Here is a 20,926-nt window from a genome sequence, read left to right on the forward strand (position 1 = left end):
GGGCTGGGCGCAGTCGGCGGGGGGGGGGAGTAACAGGCACCTTAACGACACCGCTTTAATTCCATTTTAAAATATAACATTCATGAAGTAATTAAAATAATGCCAGTTGCCTAAAAATAAAATAAAATAAACCCCAGCACAATTAACATTTCTGGTAATTGCCCAAGCTGTGATTTCTGCTCTTCCTTCATAAGGGCCTTATCTTGCATTTAGCCAGCGAGCAACGCATTTTTCTAAATATTAATTTTTAATAGCAAGTCTTTAATTCCCTGTTACATTTTCACATCCATGAAATATTTGAAACCAATCACATTCCTTGTTACAAGTCTAGAAAAAAAGGTATTTAAGTAGCCATTACTGTGCACATCTCTTTAAATATTTATCGGGGAAAAAAAAAAAAGACAGTGTTTAATCTGTTTTAAAAAACAAAACACAGCAAGGATACAAATACAGCTGCAACCTTTGGCAGCAACAGTTTCTAAGTGGTAGCGGAGAGCTGCCCCGCTGAAGAACACCTTTCCTCCCGAACGCGCCGGGCGAGAGGGGAACATCGCCTGCTCCCGTCCCGCTCTGCCGGTCAGTGTTCTCAGCAGGTGCTTACAGCCGGTCTCAGCATCAGGAACCACTCAGAGTCGGGCAGCCACAGGTTTCTGTACAGGTATCCGAGCATCTAACATGGAAAAAAAAAATAATGCTGTAAATACCACTCCAGTAAACTACTTTTTGCTTTATTTTCCTTTGTCATTGGGTTGCACGGTATTTCAAATAAAGAAGGGAGAGTCAAAGCTGCAGTCAATGACACCACAAAAAAAAAAAAAAGAGTTGTAAAAAAAAGTATCATTAGGATTTTTATACAGATAAATCTAAGGAACTACTAGGGGAAAAAAAAACCCACTACCTCTAATGTATGTGCATTGTCCAAACTAATTTATAACTTGAGAAGCTCTCTTCAAATTAGAGAACACTTACCAAACATGTCCAGGATTTTATTAACAGCATCTTGATTTACATTGTAAGTGAATCCATTGGACCTATAGTGAAAAGAAAAAAAAACCCTGTTTCTTCAATGACTACTTCCTATTCCAGTCATTTTTATACAAATAATCTGAATTAAACATTTTCATAATTACATCCTATTTTTCATCCTAACAGCACACATATTAATTTTAAGGACATGGCAGACTTCTAAGCAGGATTGTACTCAAGGACAGTTAAAGTTTCTTTATCCTTCTTCTTGTTCACAGTCTCTCTCTTCTCTTTTTTTTTTTTTTTTTAATTAGGGACAACTGCAGGAAGAGAATGTTTGTTTTCAATCGTATAATTTTCAAGATTATCTCTCTGAAACTGAACCAATCTTCAGCTGATGTCAAATTCTGTTGCACTCAATTGATTTATGCCTTTTACTTGAAAGGGGAATTTAGCTATAGACATCTATTTAGTACAGTGACACAGGGGACGTAACAACAACAGTATTTTGCGCACTTTCCAAGAGCACTTACAAACCTTAACCAATTCATTTCCTGAAGAGACATAAGGAAAAACTCAGGGCCATCAGCTGCGCACTATGTTCTGTGAAAGAGCCAAGACAATGTGGGGACTTGTTAAAAATAAGCAGGACTGTTCTATTTGATTATCAAAGTCTTTCAAAGAAACTTTGAAAACCAAGTGGTAAGGGACTCAGAAGCAGGCTACTAGTGGGTTAATGGATTTTGCTGCTGGGTGCCACAGGAGTGTTTTCACTACGAGGGGGTGCCATTCTGCTTCTACGACATCTACAAGAAAGGAACTACCTGAGTCTTCCCCGTGACTCGGTAAATCCAATCAACCAGTTGACTGGTGCTCAGGCAGTCAAGGTCCTGCTGTTCTGCTTAATACTAATAGCTCAGTCATTAAGACTTGCCAGTAAGACCGTGCACTGACCCCTATGCACCACAAAGCCAACGTTACTTACATTTTCTTCTTCTTCACTGCACCTTGTTGCACAAGAGCTGCTAAGGCATTTTTCTGCATGTCAGAAGACAGCACTTCGTAACACTGTGTCTTCCCTACAGAGAAAGCAGAAACACAATTAAAAGTTTTATCACTGTCCATTCAAGCTACAATTGTAAGAATCAGATTGCCTAAGGGCTGTACATACCCTTCTCAAGAAGTTGAAAAACAAAGTTGCGGACTCCAGGTATAAACTGTTTCTCGGTAAAGGCTTCTTTTGTTTCCTTTGAGAGGTATCTGAAAATTAACTAACAATTAAAAAAAAATTAGCTCTTCTTTCCTTTTGATTGTCAGTTTGTTATGAATTCCAAAGAGACGTGTCCTCATAAGTAAGTAATACTGTTACACTTTGAAAAACGTGGGAGAGAAACTCAAAAGGTATCATTACACAGAGCATCTGAAATTTTTATTACTGTTTCACAGGCATGAGAATCCTACTACTACAATAAGATTCAGTATTACTATAATATTTACTTTCGACATTAATTTAATCTTCCTGTTCTCAGTCAAAAACAGTATCTTTTTTTTTTTTTTAAGCAATACCTGTTTTACAGATGGGGAAAACTGAGCAGCCCAAATCGCACACCAGATCGTTAACAGATTCCACTAGGTTGAAACGTCTGCATTCTACATTCCCACCAATGTTATCCTGACGTACCTGAGATTTTAGCCTCCTGCATTTTGCTTATTACAGAAGCGTAAGCGTTTAGCCGTCTTAAAACCTTGGATACCCAAGGAATTTAAAGAGATAGGGATGGAATTAATGACTCCCCAAAGAAGATATCTGATATGAGATGCAAACGCATTTCCACGCCTTGCAGGACAGCCCACATAAAAGGGATTAAGCAAGAGCTCCTCATAAGAAAGAGCAATGAACCTGGTAGCAGCACAGTCCCTGTGAAGCTTATAAACCCACAACGGGACATCACATTGCAAGGTAGTTACTGCTTTAGTCAACTGGAGAAGTCTGAGCCAAAAGCTGAAATCAGGATCTTGGGGGGAGGGTGATGTTTAAGATATTTCTTCCTGCTATTTCTCCACTCTTGCACTCCCCAGCCATGAAAACAGTCAACTATTTATACTACAAAAGTATCACAGCTCTCCTAGTTTCCCTATAAAACACAGGAGAGAAGAAAAAGATAACTTTCTGAATAACATACCTGATAACCTTCCACAAAAGGTCTGAACATAGCTGACAAGAAAGATACTATAGCACTTCCTTTATCAGTAGGGTAGATTTCCTGTTGAGTTGTTTGAATGGCATCACATTTTGTGAGTAGAAAACATCCTTCCTCAAAATCCTGGGAGAGAGAAGCATAACTGAAATTTTAACATCTACAGTAAGTGCAGCTACCTTTCCCCACAAAATCAACAACAAAAACCACACAACAGGTCACCATTTCCATTTCTGAACTCGGTTCTCAGGAGACTTGAACCAAAATTTTCCTATATACCAGAAACACCCTTATAAAAAGGCAGTGGGAACATGTTCTCAAACATAGCAGGATTGATGCACAAGAGATCAGGAGCACAAAAAGCAGCTGTGGCTGCTATTGTAATAGCCAGCCTGAGCACCCTCAGGGTTTTGTCAGAATTGGGTCAGGTTGTCTGGTTTAGGGGTTTTTTTCTGTGGAGATTTTATTTATTTTTTTTAAAGCCAGGGTTTGCTTTTATCTCATTTTCACTGTTTGCAATAAATGATAACATAGTTCACTGACCTGCCCTCTACAAAAGAGACTACACAATGGCCAAAAGTTACAAAATTATGGAAATATCAAAACCATTTTACTACCCATATTGGCGCAGGGAGAGGACAGAGGACAGACACACAGGACAGGAGGGGATGGGACACAGACATCCCTTAACATCACAGCAACTCTTTCATTTGACACCAGTAAAATCAGTCACAGCCAGTCACCTTCCTGTTCCTTGCTTGCTTTTGGTACTTCAAAAAAGCTGCAAGAGGTTACAATTACTAACAATGAAAACTACACATAAGGGTACCAATCAGCCTTAAAAAAAAAAAATAATCAGCTTTTCAGAAAGTTTTAAAATAAAAACTACACCTGGACTTACCAGGTTATATTTGGTATGATGTGGAAGCATTTATTTTTTTTTTGTAATAAAACTTGTGCTCACTTGCATTTCAAGCTGGCTGGACCAGAGCCAGCTCCAGCCCAGCAGGATGTGTACACACTGACACAGTCAGTCCTGCAGAGAGCAAAGTGTTGCCGGCAGCTTTCACAGCTTGCCCGTGTCCAGCTGTGCTAGGAGAGCATGCAGACATACCGAGCCCTATAATAAGGCAGTATGCATGAACAATACTGGCTTTGTCTGAGCAATGATTGTATGGGGCAGGGGTGAAATGAGGGAAAGCTCTTTTCAAGCAAACAGGATGCGACTAAAGCTTCCATAAGACTCTACAAGGGACACTGTTATGCTACTAGGAAAGCTCTCACTTCAAAAACCTTCACAGGCTGCATTGCCTCAGGTCTGGAAGACTTTGGCCACAGAAGTTTAAATCACGCTTTACTCTAAGTACTTCCCTCATAGTGCTTGCAATGTACTAGCTGAATCCACGCGAGACAAATGCCAGTAATAAAAAGCTAACATGGCTCAACCGTGAACCATCAAAATATTAAAAAAAAAATTACTAATGCACAGGAACACCAAAACTTTCAGAGTTCAAGGTATAAGAGGAACATTAGCCATTGTATACATGCTACAGAGTAGATACCGCCATGCTGTGCAGTCAAGGAGAGATGGGTACAGAGGAGGCACTGGGTGTTGGCACAGTCCTCTGGTAGCCCTGCCATCATGGACCACACACATGGAGCTACACAAAACAACTGATCACAGCTGCACTAGTCCTCAACCAGAGGACAATTGGTACCTAAATTTAGAATTGCGTACTCTATTTGTCAAAGATAACAAGGGCATACAATGGTTGATCATTAATTGGTATAACACCTACAGTTGAACTTTCTGAAAGAGCAGCAGTGCCCCTCTGCCACACAGTCTACAAGAGCTTTTAGGAAAAATGATTCTGGTATGCCCTCAATGAGAATTCCAGTTTTGTTTATATGTTGACAGAACATACCCACTCTGACAGAATTAAATTAAATCTACATTAACACTTTTTTCTTCACAGTCTAAGGTCTCTTTCATAACCACAAAGGAAGAGGGCAGTATTTACACTTAATTTAAAAGACTGCTTTACATATATTTTTATATCTGTGCTGGAAGACTGGTAGTTTTATTAAAAAAAAAAAAAAAGCCAAACTTCTGCTACAGTTCATTTTAATAGTTCAGAATTGGGCAATTTCAGGATTTTTAGTTTTGTGTTTGGTTTTTTTTCCCTTCCAGTAAAAGATTGCGTATGCTACTTTGTGGATTCAGACAATGTTTTGCAACTAACCAAATGACTACCTCCAGTCTGACCCCCTTTTAAGTTCTCCCTCCCACTTACAGATCAAGTTGATATCACTGTAGGTGTTTATCACAAAGCACTTGTTCGGCAGAGCCCTGAGATCAGATGCTATTTTAGTTGGCTGTATTACTGACTACTGGTATTTTTGTATAAAGGATGTTTTTACCTTCAATGAAATGCCAGGAAAGAAGATGAACTCATCAGAAAAAACATCTCTCAAGAAGCTGAAGCAGCTATAGACTTCCTCTGAAAAAAAATATTGTAAAGTGCTGTTGCTTAAAAAAAGTAATTTAAAACATGCAAGTGAAAAGCTATTTACTCTTTAGAGAGAGTACCTACTTCAATAAAATTAGGACTTGACATTAAAAGCATATATCCATATACAGCAGAAACCACCACAACAGAACAGCAAGTACTCAAAAGCATTTGATTCAATTGTTACCAGAAGGGAAGAGCAGGGGGTTGTACCTTCTCAGAACATGCATTAAGGACCACATAATCAGATGCTGCACAAAACTGAGGTATGTATTCTGAAAAGTTTCTTTAAGAGCCAAGTATGGGAAAATACTGAAATACTTCAGAAACAGTAGTGAGAAAAGATGACTGGTTGCACTGTACGCAAGCGTGAGCTGTGTGTAATTTGTAACCTAAAAAGCTGGTCTGCTAAACGCCAACAAAATAAGCCACTTAGGAACAGAGATCAGCTCATCCTAACCCTGCCCTCTCAGCAGAATACACCTATTTTCAAAAGTATCAAAGGGTAAACAAACAAAAAAAGCCAGAAAATACCTCCATCCCCTCCCAACACATCCGCCTTATGCCAGGGACCTTATCCAGAGTACATAGTTCTCAGGTAGGTCCCGCCAGCAGTCACAGGAACCTCGTGCTCCTCTTGCACCTGACAGCGCAAGGAGAAAAGCCAGCAGGCTCTCAGAGCTACCCAAACATACCTTTCCTGAAGCTGCGCGTCATCTGCAAGGCGACTGCCACCAGAGACGGACGCACAAACACATTCAGCAGCTGGTTTCTGTAGGTGGCACACATGAGGATGGCCAGAGCACGCTTAAAGACCATTTCCCCTACGGCTCCATCTTCCACTCCTTTGTCATTAAGGACCACACGGCCATCGACAAGGCGAGCAATGTTGGAATGCAGGGTGAGGCTAGACACGACTGCTTTTTTGGCACACAGGTTATCTAGCAGGAAAAAGAAAGATGCAAAAGGGAACACAATGAAACAGCCTAAAAAATACAGTACCGGTTTTTCATTAAGTTTTACCACTGAAGACCAATTATTACACCAAACATTCAGTTAGAGAGATGTTCTAAAATAATCCACAGCAGGAATTGGCAGCCTAGGCATAGTATGAGACGGAGAGAACAAATTTTAGGCATTTCTGTAGTTAAGCACTTTAAATTCTTCCACTTGCTAACACTGACAAATACTTTATTTGTCTCTGCAGCAAGTATTCTGAGCCTCCAAATAAAAGAGGGTAGATCTGTTTATGGATGACCATACTTTTGCTTAGGCATTTCTGACATTACAAGTTTTGAATCAGAAACGTTTTTCCTCAACTCTCATATACAAGGAAGGCCTCATCCCAAATTAAGCTTAAAGAAATCCTAACGTAAGTATCATTACATAACATACCTGCTCAGAGAAAACAGACTGTACTTAACCCCAAATCTTTTTTTTTCCTAAGACAATCCTTTTAAAATGCCTAAAGCAAGTAAGTGTGTGGGTTTGTTTTTTTTAAAATAGCAAAGTTCTTCGAAGGCAGACATGCGTTTCACAAACCTGTGGGCTTCGATCAAGCTTTTTTGTCAGTGTGACACACTGCAAACTTTAGCCAGATAAAGAGCAGCATCTCAAGTCTTGAAAATACACTCACCTTTTTAGAATACCTTACACTTTAAACACTACCAAAACATTCCCTGCATCAAATGTGAACTCTTTGGCAAGTAAGGAAAGAAGCAATACAGACTTTTTATTGAACACTAAAATACACTTTGCATGCTCACAGCATCACAAGCATATCAAGTCAATATAGCCTCTGACAGAAAAAAAAAAACACCAAAAACCAAACATCATATTCTGCCCCCTTAACACTGATTTCATGCAGAATCTCCTTCCATCTTATTTGCTCCTTCAGCCTACTTTGTTCCAAATTTTCTAAAGCTTACAAGTTTCTCATTGCAATAAGAAGCAGAAGTCTGAGCAAGTGATTTTGCAGTTCCTGTTTTTAAGGTAACATTTCTAACAGCCAAGCAAGTGTTCTGCCTGTAACAACCAACCAGCATGACAAAGGCAGAAACAACTAGCTGTTTGGAGACAGAATAAAGGACAGGGTACATGCAGTTGCTGACTTGGTGATGTCACCAAATTAGCCATTAAAATATATTTATTCTTTCAAATTATTGACAAACCAAAACAACGAACCCTGTTTCTATGAAACTGATGCTTAGAGCAGGGCCAGCACACTCCAACAAAATCTGCTCAGCTGTTGTCATTCCTCTATTCCATGACCATGCCTATTTGCTATTCCCTGACTACATCACAACGCTACTAAAGCAAAAGCTTATTCATTGTTGCTAAGAAAATAAACAAAATAAATACACAAACGCCAGTGTGGTATGTTTTTCAGTTTACTGTGCAGTAAGATTCTAAATGGTCTTTCAATATTGCCATGAAATTCTTCCTTTTACCAGTCTGGCAGGAGCAGACCTTGTCTGCATTCACTGCAGGACAGATCCCCAAAAGGAGAAGTGGATTTCTTCTAGAACTTATGGTGTTTGTTATAACTGTAGCCTCCCCCTATTTCTTTATTGCAGTACTGAGAGGGATCCTTGATAATACACATGACTACAAAAGCAAAGATCCATCGTTTAAGTCTACCCACAGTGAAAAGGTAAATGTACGTGTATTACACATTGTTTTTCTTTGTAGCTTCACCACTTATGTCCTGGGACAATAAAATTAATTACCTGTGTCACCTGGGCTCACAGAGAGACATTTAAAACAGTTGTTCAGAAAGTTTGGAAGGAGAATCAACCTCTCAGCAGCCAATATATACATTACATATATAAAAAAGAATGTGCATGTGTGTGTATAAATATATACATAAAACCACCAAAGAAGCCTTCTCCCCAAAAGTTGTCACTGTTTCTGGGGATAAAGTGGAATTTAAAAATAAATAGACAATTTGTAATTTTGATTTTCTCTCACCCATTTGTTTCCGCTAGTTCTTTGCCACAGTAACAACCTAGACTCTAGTCAATATCAAGCAACAAGCATAGCATTACACCAAGGTAACTGCTGCAGATCAGGTAATTGCCTATGACTTACACAGGGATCAGAAAGATAGTCACTAGGCAAATCTCAGTACTCAAATCTAAGTACCTTTTCATTTCCCCCTCATTCCACAGGATATAACATTAAAATATCTGTTCCGCTTCCACCTGTTTTTCAAATCATTATCTTCTACAGGCTAAGTCGAAACCTGTCAGGTTTTGGCATCATTTTTAGCATATCCTAAAATGCAGTTACAACTTTTGAGGAAAACATGCTGTAAAGTTGTCACCATGCATTGCTTCCACAGAAATGTGATTTATCCTTCATAAGCAACAAAAGGAATAGAAATAACACTTTCTCTGCATACCAGGCCATTCAATGAAGCCTCCAAAAGTCTGTGTTAAGCCTTTAAGCCACAGGGTCTTTTCTAGTAGAAGTTCAAAATCCATGGCTGGCAAATTCTGGAGCAGGACAGCAGCAACTAGCACCCACGGGCTCAAAACCATGTTTTCTATTTGCAGGAGCTCCATTTTATAAGCTACGTCACTGACAAATTCTTGGATGTCCTCAGATGGCTTTTGGGGAAGGTGCCTGAAAAGAACAATGCAGTTCAAGGTAAAAAGATCTCCAAAAACTGGAATATACATCACACCCTTCCTTATTTCTTCTGTATTACTCCCAGATCTGTAACTACTTTATAGCACCTAACATCTGGAAGGTGATTCTATGTGCTATGCAGAACAGAAGTACAGAGCAAAACATCAGTAGCTTCACGATAGTATTTGAAACACAGAACTCTGTATTGATGCTGTACACTTGCTATCTTCAAAAAAAATTCAAAAGCATTATATAGTTTTATACAATAAATTGCAAAAGCCAGCAAATCCAATCATAGGTACAGCTTCCTGGCACACCACAACATAATTGCATAAGTTTGCAGTAATAAAGCAAGAAAGGAGAGAAAGATGCAATTTTTAAGTGACAAACCCACTGAATTCTCAGAAAACAGAGCTTTGCCTGGCTCATGCATCATCATAAACTTTTAAAATGGCATCTTCTCAACACAATACAAAGCTACGCAAGTAACAACCTGTTTCAGAAACACCCAATCACAAGCGTGATAACCCCTCTGTTCAGACAAAACCGGTTCAGCAGTCTAAAGAGTCAGATGGAGGGGAGGTAAGAGAAGTTGAAAACAAAAGTACAAGAGAACATCTTAATTATTTTACATAGGTGAGCACTAAATACACGCTTTTCCCATACATGAACCATGGAAAGATGTGGTACCTGGGAACCAAATTGTATGGGCACCGATTGATTCTCCCAGATGCCAAGGTTCTAAGTGATACCGGCTCACCAACATAGATGTGTATGGTACCAAAATTGTCACTGAGGATTCTTCTGGCTTTTAACAACCCCTAAGAAAACGGGAAGAGCAAAAGGCAAATTTTGGTGCTACACGGCATGTATACATCCAGCTATGTTCTGTTCTTAAGGAATTTACATACCGATGTAGATTCTTTGGGCTTTGGGACTCCTAGGAGTTCATATGCATAGAGAGATTCTTCTAATATCCTCTCGTAGCTGATGCTGATGGGAACAAGGTACGTGTCAAAGACTTCACGTTTAAAAAATGGTTCCATCACAATGCTGAGAAGACCTGCAAATTGGGGGGGGAGCGGAAAGTTGACCACTCATCTTTTTCAAAGAGGGTAAAGCAACTGCAATTTAACTTTGAAAAAGATATTTGCAAATTTCAGAAACTGCTAATAGGTGTGCACTGTGCTTGTTTTGTCTTCAAGCAAGCAGAAGACATTGCCCAAACTTTAAAACATAAACAATGCATTTGGACAACTGTTTGTGCTCTTTTCAACAGCACTGCTCTGTGCTCATACATCATCTTCCTTCTAAGGATTCCCTACTACTTTTACAGTTAGCTTATGATATTTCTCTGCTGGTAAGGGGATGCTTGTTTTCCAGAAAGAAAAGGATGAAGAGTTATGCAATTAAGTACACAATGGGGCAAAGGGAGAGAAAGCAGTAGAGTGCAAGAGACGTGTATTGCCGTTCTTTGTATGGTCTTGGAACTCCAACCACAGTGTTTTCCACTACTCTGACAGACCTCACCAATTTCCCACCACTTTAACATCCCTTCCTGTCTGAAGAAGTTACAAAGCACATAACCACTAATCATAAAAAGTTACAAGTTTTCAACAAACCTACCAAACTTTGGAGTCAGAGTCTTGGCGGTGCGGCTTCTAGTCCCTTCAAGAAAAAATTCAATTGGGGCATAGCCACTCTTCAAAAGTAAAAAAAAAAAAACAACAACAAAACAAAAAACAAAACAATACCAAAAGCTGGTCAGAAAAATAAAAACATTTCTGTCCACAAGTAATTTTAAGTACTTAAAATGTAAGTAAGGTTTTTTTAATGGAAGCCATGCATGTCTAACTTCAGTTATCTCTAAGCCTACATTCATCCATTGAATTTGCCACACCATAAAGTTACATTAATGACAATATTTTGTCTGCCATGAGATAAAGGCAAATGATCCAAAATCCATATGCTGCACGATGAGCAGCAATTCATTTACCACCTACTGCTGAACTATAATAACAACTGAGTGCACACATGCTCTTCACCTACATCAGTTCTAAGGTATAATGCATTTCCTCAGATCAGTGAAGACTTTCAATCACACAGGTATAACATGGTGCATATTTCATTCTATTGCAACAATTCATGTATTTCTTAAGCATACATTTTGAAAGTTCAGTAATTTATTTACCCTTAACATCGTTTTTACATATTCAGCAAACACTGCCCAGTAGAGTCTGTTCCCACCGAAGGAACGTCGCATAAAAAAGGCACCTGCCCTTCGTAACAGCTCACCAACTATTTTCATTCCTAGGAAATCTGAAAAACAATCAAACAAAAAACAAAGCCACACACACAAAACTTATTAATATCAGCCAGCAGAATCAACCACTTTCTCCAATACACTGATTCAATTACCAGAATAAAGCTCTCTTTCAGGGATTCTTTTGTTGCAAAAAACTTTATTTGCTTTCAGATCATCTAATAAGACTTACGTAGTCACGAACAGCATAATATGCTTTCTTTTTTTTTGTAAATAGCATTCACTTAGAGCAATTTATTTTCTTTAGATGGCCAGATTTCAGCCATAATAAAGATTATGTTTTTGAAGTACCTTGTCTCATCTTCAGAAAGATCAGTTACCACTGAATATATCCTAGAAGACACAGAAATTAACTCACCAATTACACTATATTATACCATTTGAGATCCTGATCCTGACTCATCACTTCAGAAGGGGTAGACCAAAACAGCTAAAATATTTTATGGTCTTCTAGTTCTAAGCAATCATAGTCAATGCTTAGCTTGTCAAAACCAGGAAACACTTAATGTTAACAAATTTCTTAGGGAGGAATTTAAAATGAGTCTGCACAGCAGCTAGCCATGTGCCACCTCAACTTCCTTGCCACCTCAATCCATGAAACAGATTGAGAACAGATATTCACCCAGTAAAATAAATTCATATTTCCATATATGTATGTCACATACATATATTCACGAGATATATATACACACATAAAAAAATAGAAAAAAAGAAACTGGCTACAGGACCCAGGGCAGCAATAGCAGCTGCCAGAGCTTCCCATGTGCAGAGGTCCATCTTTTTCCCTTACTCTCCTGCTACCCTTCCTCTCTCAGCACAACATGGACTCTATCCCCTCCCTTACTTCCATCCTCCTGCCACATACTCAACCCCCTAACCAGGATACTGGTTGCATGCCCAACACCTCTCCTCACCACCATACACTGACACCCCACAAACCGGGACTCAAACACACCCTTTCACATACCTCAAGCCCGCACCACCTCACCAGCTCTGCGCCTCTAATCTGACTTGCTCCCAAGACCTGAGACAGAAACACGATCCCAGCACCAGCCAGATTCCCCCAGAGCATGTACTATGGTGTTACTGTTAGCCTCCCCATAGCTAATCCCCAGAGATTTATCCATATTCTCCTTGAAGCCAAGCGATAACTTACAAAGGAGAGGCACTTATTACCTATATCAGGAGAGCATCTCTCCACTCGGCACAAGTAACACTTTGAGAGTAAATTTGTACACCACATCTTGTGAACCTCTAACACAGAATGTAGTAAATACCACTACAACCATAGAGAACTGTGTTTTCTCCAGAGGAATTTGAAATAAACACACACATGCAGCAGTGTAATCAAGCTGCAAGCCCCTAATTCTGTAGAACTTTGACCTCAAAATACTCAAAGCATTTAAAAAAATGTTAATCACTAAAAAAATCCCTCTAAGCTAAACTAATAGTATCTTGACATACTGTTTTGATGCCCCAAACTCAAAAAGGCTCTAATACAAAAGTCACCAAAGGATTATACCCATACCTACAACAGCAAGTGAGCAGATTCTGAGCAATACGTAACAGGTAAGCAACACCTCGATCAAGGTAGCTACGAGACATCAACTTCAGAATTCACCAGAAGCTAACCTGCATCACCCAGAGGCAAGATACTACTAACTCACAGACCAGCAGAATCTCATCTTCTCTACCAAGCACATTCTCCCAGCTTCTGCTGATTGTCTACCAGTCTTCCCAACCTCTTGACTGGAAAAATAGATGATAGTAGAGTAGCAGGTTCCCAGATCTTTGCTAGCTTGCCTGTGCGCATACAGAGCTGCACCAGATCTGAGGCTGTTGTCTACCTGATTGATACCCAAGACTTCCAAGATCACATTTATCAGTTAAATGCCACCAGAGTCAGGATTTCCAAAAAGCACATTAACTCAGAAGATATTTACTGGTAGTCTTCAAGAATTCTTTCCTGAAAATAAAACCAGCTTCATCTGCTTTAGAATTAAGTATGTCCAAAATCTGGATTTCTCCTCTAATGTGAGATTTTGTTTCCCAGCCAGCTTTGCTCTCAGCACTTCAAATAATGGAGTTCTGACAATGCCTCAAGGGAATGAGTCACATCAGCATCTACCACGAGGTGGCTGGCACTTCATATCTGTCTATTATGACTGCATTTAAAAGTTCTGCATACACAGTAGCTCTTGGGCAAGTTTTTGCCTGTTCCCAGGCAAAAAAAAGCAATATAGAAGTCCCTTTCACAAAAACGATCTTTGCCCAGCCTTGGGTCTACAGATAGGGTACTTCTGAGCAAACTTGCTATGAAAACAATCGCCTTCAATTTGACTCAGAGCAGATGAGAGGCTTTCAGATGCTGTAAGCATCTCACCCAAGGAGGTTTTAACAAGACATATTTGGAACAGAAGTTAACCACAACTACTTATAGCAGCAGCTACCAGACCCCTCACTACCAATTCTCTGAATCCTGACAATATTGTTAAAAGAACATACTTGCCTATTCCTGCAGCAATGACAGGCAAAGCCAAATCATATGTATATAGCAAATAAGACAGCATCAAAAAGTCTACATAGCTTCGGTGACTGGGCAGCAGCACAACTGGATGCTCTTGAATGGCGTGTTGCAACTAAAAAAAATACAACAAATAAAGAGCACAAACAATATTGTTTCAGTATTTACAGACTGACTGTTGCAATTTACAAATACAGAACTTCACAGGGCCTAAGACAAACAGAAGCTGATTTGTTTGAGGGTGGTTTCTCTGACCACATACTCTATACTTTTTTTGGCATGGAACCATAAGAAATTTTGAGCAAGTTTCCAGGCTAGCAACCTGTGGTTCAAAAGCATCACAGGACTCAAAACCCAGGGCCATCTCATTACATGATAGTATAATTCAAATCCTTTTTGATTGGAATAGGAAACCCAATAGGTGCTCGTCAGGACTGACAGTGCTGTCTTCTAGGGAAAGAACACCAGCATCCTGCAATAAAACAGGGGGACATCAGCTCTTCAGGGAACTGGGGCAAACTTGAAGCATCTCCTGCCTCAGAGGTGCATGATGTTTCCTGGCACTTAGCTGTACGAAGGTCTTGCAGAACAGCCAACCCACTCAGCCACATAACATTAGGGTTTTACCCCCAATTCAGCTAAATGCATTATTAAGTTTATAATATCAGATTGAAAAACTCTGTCTGTAGCTGATCTAACAGAATCAGTGACACATGACTGCAAGTATTCCTTACCGTAGGAAGCATTTGGAAACCGTACAAAAAGTCCTGCTGACTCTTTCCTTCTAAAGTACTTACATATCATCTGTCTTCCCCCCACTTATTAAGAAATGCAGCAATAAGCACAAGTGCAGTCTTCCACGCCTCCCCCTCCCCAGCACTTACTCTCTGCATTCCTTCTTCATTCACACAAACTCTCTGGAAAAGCCGCTTAAATATTTTGCTCAGAGTAAAGGCAAAAAATCTGACAGCTCCTAATTGCATACTGTGGCCCATCTCATCCAGGATTTCTGTGGCTTCTTCTTGAATAATATCAGGTGATTCTCCCATTTCTTTTGCTAACTAAAGGGAAACAAAACAAACAAAATAGCAGTCAGGTGGTGTTCCCTTCTCCTTGGTTATGCACACCATTCTATGTACCACAGCAATTATGACAACTATTGCAATAGTCAGCAAGATTTTATTTCATGTGATAGGCATGCATCTAATCATACAGAATTTGCTCAATGTCAGCCAACAAGAGAAAGTGAAGTTAAAGCCATTCAAAATCAAGAATTAGTTTAGATGTTAGTGGGGGGTGGGGTGCAACAATTGCTTCCCCCCAAGTACGCCATCTGAATGTTTTAGTCTATAGCATTGTCAGAGGAGATTTAAGTCCAAAGAACGTTTCCTGTACGTTGGTCTAAAGAAGGTTGTTTGCAATTTTCTTTTACTAGTAAAATGAAACCTATGTTTGCAGAGATATTCACAACGTAAATTTCTGAAGTGTATTTGGGTTAGATTTTAAGACTTAGCTACAAACCTCAGTCCTATCATGCTTGAATTTCTTTGTAATGTATTACTTTGGCAATAGCTAGCTGAAATGCATACAAAGCACTCTCTACCAACTCTGCATATCAATGATCTTTTTTCTGTTGCTGTGCACATACCCTTTTGCAGTTTCTTAAAACAGATCTAAATAATGGTCATCGCTTTTTATTTGATACTTTGAATCTAGAAACATTTAATCGAAAAGTTAGTCTTTTACTGTTATGGAATGAGGATCATGCCTTTTACTGAACACAGAGGAGGAAAGAAGAGGAATGGAAGAAGAAAAAGCCTCCAAAACAGCATAGCTCTGTTTAGAGGCCAGCACTGATTACCTATTATTTTTATTTTGTGACATGTGAGAAAATCCATCTCCTCCAGTCTACCTCCATATACCATCTTACTACCATGTCTATTGATTCAGTTGTGTTTTAATAAATGCATTATCTTTCATTCTGCGTATTTCCACACATAGCTATAACTGATTATTTTAACCACTTAAGGGACCCAAAATCTGCTTCCACTTGAGCCTGAGAAAATCAATCTCTCTTAGGAAGCAAAAAAATTATTCTTGCAATTCACTAGGGGAAGAGATGCTGTTCTCTTTCACCAGTAAAAGACTTACCACACAGTTGATCCTCTGTGAATTAAGTACACATCCACTATAGAGCTAAGCACTTACTCCCCAAAATCAGGAATCAAAAAAACCAGACCAGTCACATATAGCAAGCTAAAACAAACGAACACACTTCATTTCACATACTGAACGTTAGTAACCTCAGCAATTTGTCACAAGAATAAATTCTAGTAGGCCTGTCTGAGGTTGTGTAAACTCTGCCCAGACAAGGAGTCACACTGATAAGAGACTGTCAGGCATGCTGCCCAAGACAGTCTTAGTTAGAGACTTTCAGTAATCTCTAGTTCAAAGCTGAGAACTAGGTTGCAATGGCAGGTCTGCTAACCCCCTTCAACCACTTGATGCTACCTGGGAAAATACCCATCAAAATAATTTTCCATCAAAAAAGCAGCACTTCAGAAAACATCACACAAATGTCTTTCTGTCAAATCCTCTGTAAAGTATTTTCTTTCAGCAGATGTTTTAGTGTTTCTAAAGTTGAAAGATCCAGGTTTTTTGGATTTCATACTACTTAGCAATTCATGATGGCAACAGGACTACTTTGTAGGATATGGCTTAGTTTGTCACATTGTAACAAGTTTTGATATATCATAGGTAACACTGACCATTAAAAAAATTGAAAAATTTTACAGTAGCCACTCACCCAGGCTTAACCAAAACATCTCATATACTTCTGTTGCCCTGGAATGATTTTTCATGAATACTGAAAATAGTTACTCTAACTCACACACACCTCTATTTCAGCCATTTCGACACAACATAAAATATGAGCCAGTTTGAATATAAAATATTTCATTCATTACAAAGTAGTAGCTGCCCTTCATCTTAAAACAAAAATACGGTTTCATCTTAGACAGTGTTTCTAATTCAAAGAATTCTCTGTGATTTAACTCTTATGTTAGGGAATGTAGCATTTATGACTGACTCATAAATAGATCACTAGCCTATACAATTGCTACAAGACACCCTCAAAGTACAAAAGTGTCTACTAAGAAGGAGAGTGCTTATGTCTTTCACAATGCTGCTCTGTGGTAAGGACAGTGGAGGAGGGGAAGAAAAGTAAAAAAAAAAGAAGTCAAGCCCATTGGAGAAGTCAGATGGTAAAATGCCATATATGCAAAATCAAAACAATATTTTAAGAACTAGCAATCTAACAGCTTTAGTGGCAACTCCATGGTAAATCCGTATTTGTTTTTCCTGCTGAAAGAATATGGCTCTCAAGTTACTGATTTATGGGATCGTCTTTCAAACTACAGCTATCGTGTTTGACAAGGTCAGCAATAATTTTTTTACTTTTTTCCCCTGCTGCTACACACCGTTTGGCTGTGTTCACGCTACCTCCTCTTACAGCTCAGTGTCCAGCCTCACCTGCTTGATAACATATTGAACTTGCTCTGACTGGAGAACAGCACTTTTAATAGCGTTTGGCTTGCAAGGTGAAAGTCCCTTGTAGATCACAGGAGTATAACATTTCATTGCGTATCTCAAGTCACTGGACAATCGTCTTTCCTCCAAGATATCTTCAAACTCATCTCTTTTCTTTGATGTGAGCTCTTTCTGCTGGGAACATACAAATAAACAATGAGACACTGTCTCAAGCCATTCAGTGGTCTGCTTGGCTACAGTACCAAAATAACAGCATCCAATACTTTTGCAATGTTTGGGATTTTTTTTAGCTTTCTACAGCATCTGCATTCCACATTCTGAGTGCACAAACAAATGTTATTTGCTTGGAGCAATGCCGCAAATAGAAAGAAACTAAAAAGGAAAAAACCAACCACCAAAGCCCAACAAAAAACCTCAACCCTTTCCAACTGCAAAGATCCCCAAATCACTCTATGCCACATTACTTAATTCTGCCCAACAGGAAGAAGCTGAGACAACACCCGGGCTTTGAAAGCTAAAGTGCCTTCCCTCCAGCCTCTCCATGATTAATAGGTATTAACTAAAACACCTTTGATTCCAACTCTCACAGCTGCATGAAGACAACACAATGAACAACATTATAAAAACACAATCATCAACGCACAAATATAATCCCTGCTACTTTAAGTTACATCTGGGACCTTGGTGATTTGTGCTGATTTTCATCAAGCTTGGACGTAAGGTATATAAAACACAGCCAGGCAGAAACAAACAAAAAAACCCCAACCATTACCAGCCACATGAAGGTCAAAATGCAATATGGTGCACACGTAGGTAAAAAGAGAACACAGCCTCTGAGTAACCAAGACCACTGCTGAACAGGAAAATGGTACATCAAGAACTAATAGTGGATCCATCCTGCTGCAGAAATCTCAGTGACAAAAGTCTTGCCCTTGAGCCAGTCAGCATCCCGTGCACCGGAGAGAGATGTCTCCTATTATCTCGTCTAACATCACAGTCCATATGAAAGACCCCTCAGTCTTTCCAAAACCAAAATTGTATTTCTCTAAACTTTGAAACAGCAGCAATAGCCACCAGACAAGCAAGGCAACTGGAGCAAGCCTCTGTGAAACACAAATATTAAAGTATTGGTTATGATCAAGCATATTTATTAGAAGAAGATGCTAAAATAAAAATGCTTACACCTTCACAGCACCACTTGAAGGGTAGCACAGGCACCCCTTTCATTCATTCAGCTTCCTTTCTCTACATACAACCTGTGCAGAACCAGTCTGACAATGAAGGATAAAGCATGTTGCTTCATGGGCTGTTACAGTGACCTTTTCTGGTGTAGAGAGGAACGCCTGGCCAGCAAACACATGGGAGAACACCAGGAACAGATAAGCAGAGTGCCCAGCAGTGGCGGCTGAGTTTTCAACCTTGGGAGAAAGAGTCAGGTTTCACTGCCAGCTGACCACAGCCACACCAGCAACACTCAAAATCAGTTGACACTTGAAGTAAGTAGAGAGCAAACATTTAGTTCCCATCCATTCAACAACACAAGAATTTGGCAAAACAAAACACAAAACCCAGATCACTAGTACCTCCACTTAAGAACCACAAAAAAAATCCTTCAAAGACTCAACTGTATCGAAATCCAATTTCATTTTATCAGAGAACACAAAGCCTACTATAATGTTTGACCTTCTCATTCTTTTCCCCACAAAGTATAGTCAAATTTGGATACCATCCTTCTACTACAGCAGCATTTGGTAGATCATCTAACTTCTCTCTCCACTATTGTAGTTTAGAGAATTGTCCCACAGTAACTGCAGAACCAACTGTCCAGGGACTTTTAAAACAATCCTATACAAGGTATTAAACCCAGGCCCATATTAATTTAAAACTTTCAGGGGTTTTTTGCATATATGGTTTAGCATTAGTTTCCAATCTTTTTTCTTCAACTAGTTGGTGTTTTGCAAGAGCCAAGTAAGCTAAGAACTGTTAAGATTGGAAATAGTTTGTATTAGCCATCTGTTGCCATTGACACCTTATATCAACCCCCTTGATTAAAAATAAAACAGAAAAAAAAAAGTTACACTCTGTAATAGCAAAAAAAGATAACTTAGAATAGCACCAGAAAATACTAGTTTGCTCTAAGTATACACCTACTTAGATCATTACATGACAAATCATTGCCCAGAAAATCTAAGCAACTTTTATTTCAATTAAAGTTTAAATCCTGCTACTACACAAAGCCCAAAGAAACCCAGCACTCAGCTCGGGTATCATCAGCCACATAGCAGTCACCGTGCTGCTACAGCCATTCCCCAACACGGGGAATGGTGACTGGAGTTTTGCAAAGGCCATGGCTGATTGAAAAGTCACCTCTTTGCCACTGCTCCTCATTTCACGTTTCCAGATTTGATATGCAACTGATTTCTCCTCATGGCAATAAGTATTTTCACACCCTGTCCTAAAGTAGCAATGAGGGAGCCAAAACACACATACTTTACCAACCACTAAAGCTGTCGTTCCAGCTTCAGTTGCCAACTGGTAGAGAATGCATTTAGAAAATATGCTGTTGGAAACCTTGACATCAGACAATTCAGCGATGTGCACAGTTACTGTGACATTGGTAAAGTACAAAAGCGGAACAGCAGGAGCCTGGAACTCCTCTGCTTCCATGTCTCCGCTGAAAGCAATAAAATAGGAGCGCTCATGATGCGCTCGGGATACCAGCGCACAGCCAAGGAGACACAGAAGTTTGGGAATCTCTGCCAAAACCAGGCGCTGTTTCCCCCTCTCCCCAGCCCCCTTCCCTAAATCCAAGTACAAAGGGGGGTTTAGCACCCCACACTCAAATCTCCGTGTCTGATGCTGATATAGGAGCTGCAGGGAAAAAACAAGGTCAATGAAGTCATTTCCACCATGTAACACAGGAAAACCTGCTTCAGCCTCTCCATCCCTGTGACAATTTTCTATCGCTGAATTCATCGCTGCTGGCGAGTGAAGCGCCCGGCGCTCGGACACTTGTCACCCCAGACAGCCTCTCCACGGGGCCTGGCTGGGGGCTGTCGAACAAAACCTCTCTAACGAGGAGCCCGAGCCCCTTCCAACCTTCCTTAAAGCCGGCTGGTCCTTCGCAGCCTGTCTGAGGGGAGAAGTGGCTCTCGGGATCAGGAGCTTGGACTGTCGCGACTGACATGACAGGTAGTGGGGAAGCAGGCGGGTAGGAGAAGCG

General features: G+C 39.8%; 1 protein-coding gene across 2 annotated transcripts in view; it reads right to left on the reverse strand.

Moving 5' to 3' along the window:
• Nucleotides 1-41: 41 nt before the first annotated feature.
• The window catches only part of GNPAT (glyceronephosphate O-acyltransferase), a 21,587-nt gene continuing 702 nt past the window's right edge, over nt 42-20,926 (reverse strand). Inside the window, exons 2-16 of one of the 2 annotated variants that reach the window (XM_075748637.1) lie at nt 17,686-17,874; nt 15,039-15,215; nt 14,140-14,269; nt 11,499-11,626; nt 10,934-11,009; nt 10,219-10,370; nt 9,998-10,128; nt 9,078-9,301; nt 6,370-6,615; nt 5,586-5,665; nt 3,150-3,290; nt 2,138-2,237; nt 1,952-2,045; nt 970-1,031; nt 42-670 (exon numbers count right to left, since the gene is read on the reverse strand). In XM_075748637.1, the coding sequence (XP_075604752.1) occupies nt 627-670; nt 970-1,031; nt 1,952-2,045; nt 2,138-2,237; nt 3,150-3,290; nt 5,586-5,665; nt 6,370-6,615; nt 9,078-9,301; nt 9,998-10,128; nt 10,219-10,370; nt 10,934-11,009; nt 11,499-11,626; nt 14,140-14,269; nt 15,039-15,215; nt 17,686-17,874 (1,974 nt within the window). In that variant the 3' untranslated portion in view covers nt 42-626. Of the gene's footprint in view, nt 671-969; nt 1,032-1,951; nt 2,046-2,137; nt 2,238-3,149; nt 3,291-5,585; nt 5,666-6,369; nt 6,616-9,077; nt 9,302-9,997; nt 10,129-10,218; nt 10,371-10,933; nt 11,010-11,498; nt 11,627-14,139; nt 14,270-15,038; nt 15,216-17,685; nt 17,878-20,926 lie in introns of both variants that reach the window. The other variant, XM_075748636.1, reaches the window with a different exon arrangement.

This window comes from Balearica regulorum, chromosome 3 (assembly GCF_011004875.1).
Source record: "Balearica regulorum gibbericeps isolate bBalReg1 chromosome 3, bBalReg1.pri, whole genome shotgun sequence".
Classification (NCBI taxonomy): domain Eukaryota; kingdom Metazoa; phylum Chordata; class Aves; order Gruiformes; family Gruidae; genus Balearica; species Balearica regulorum.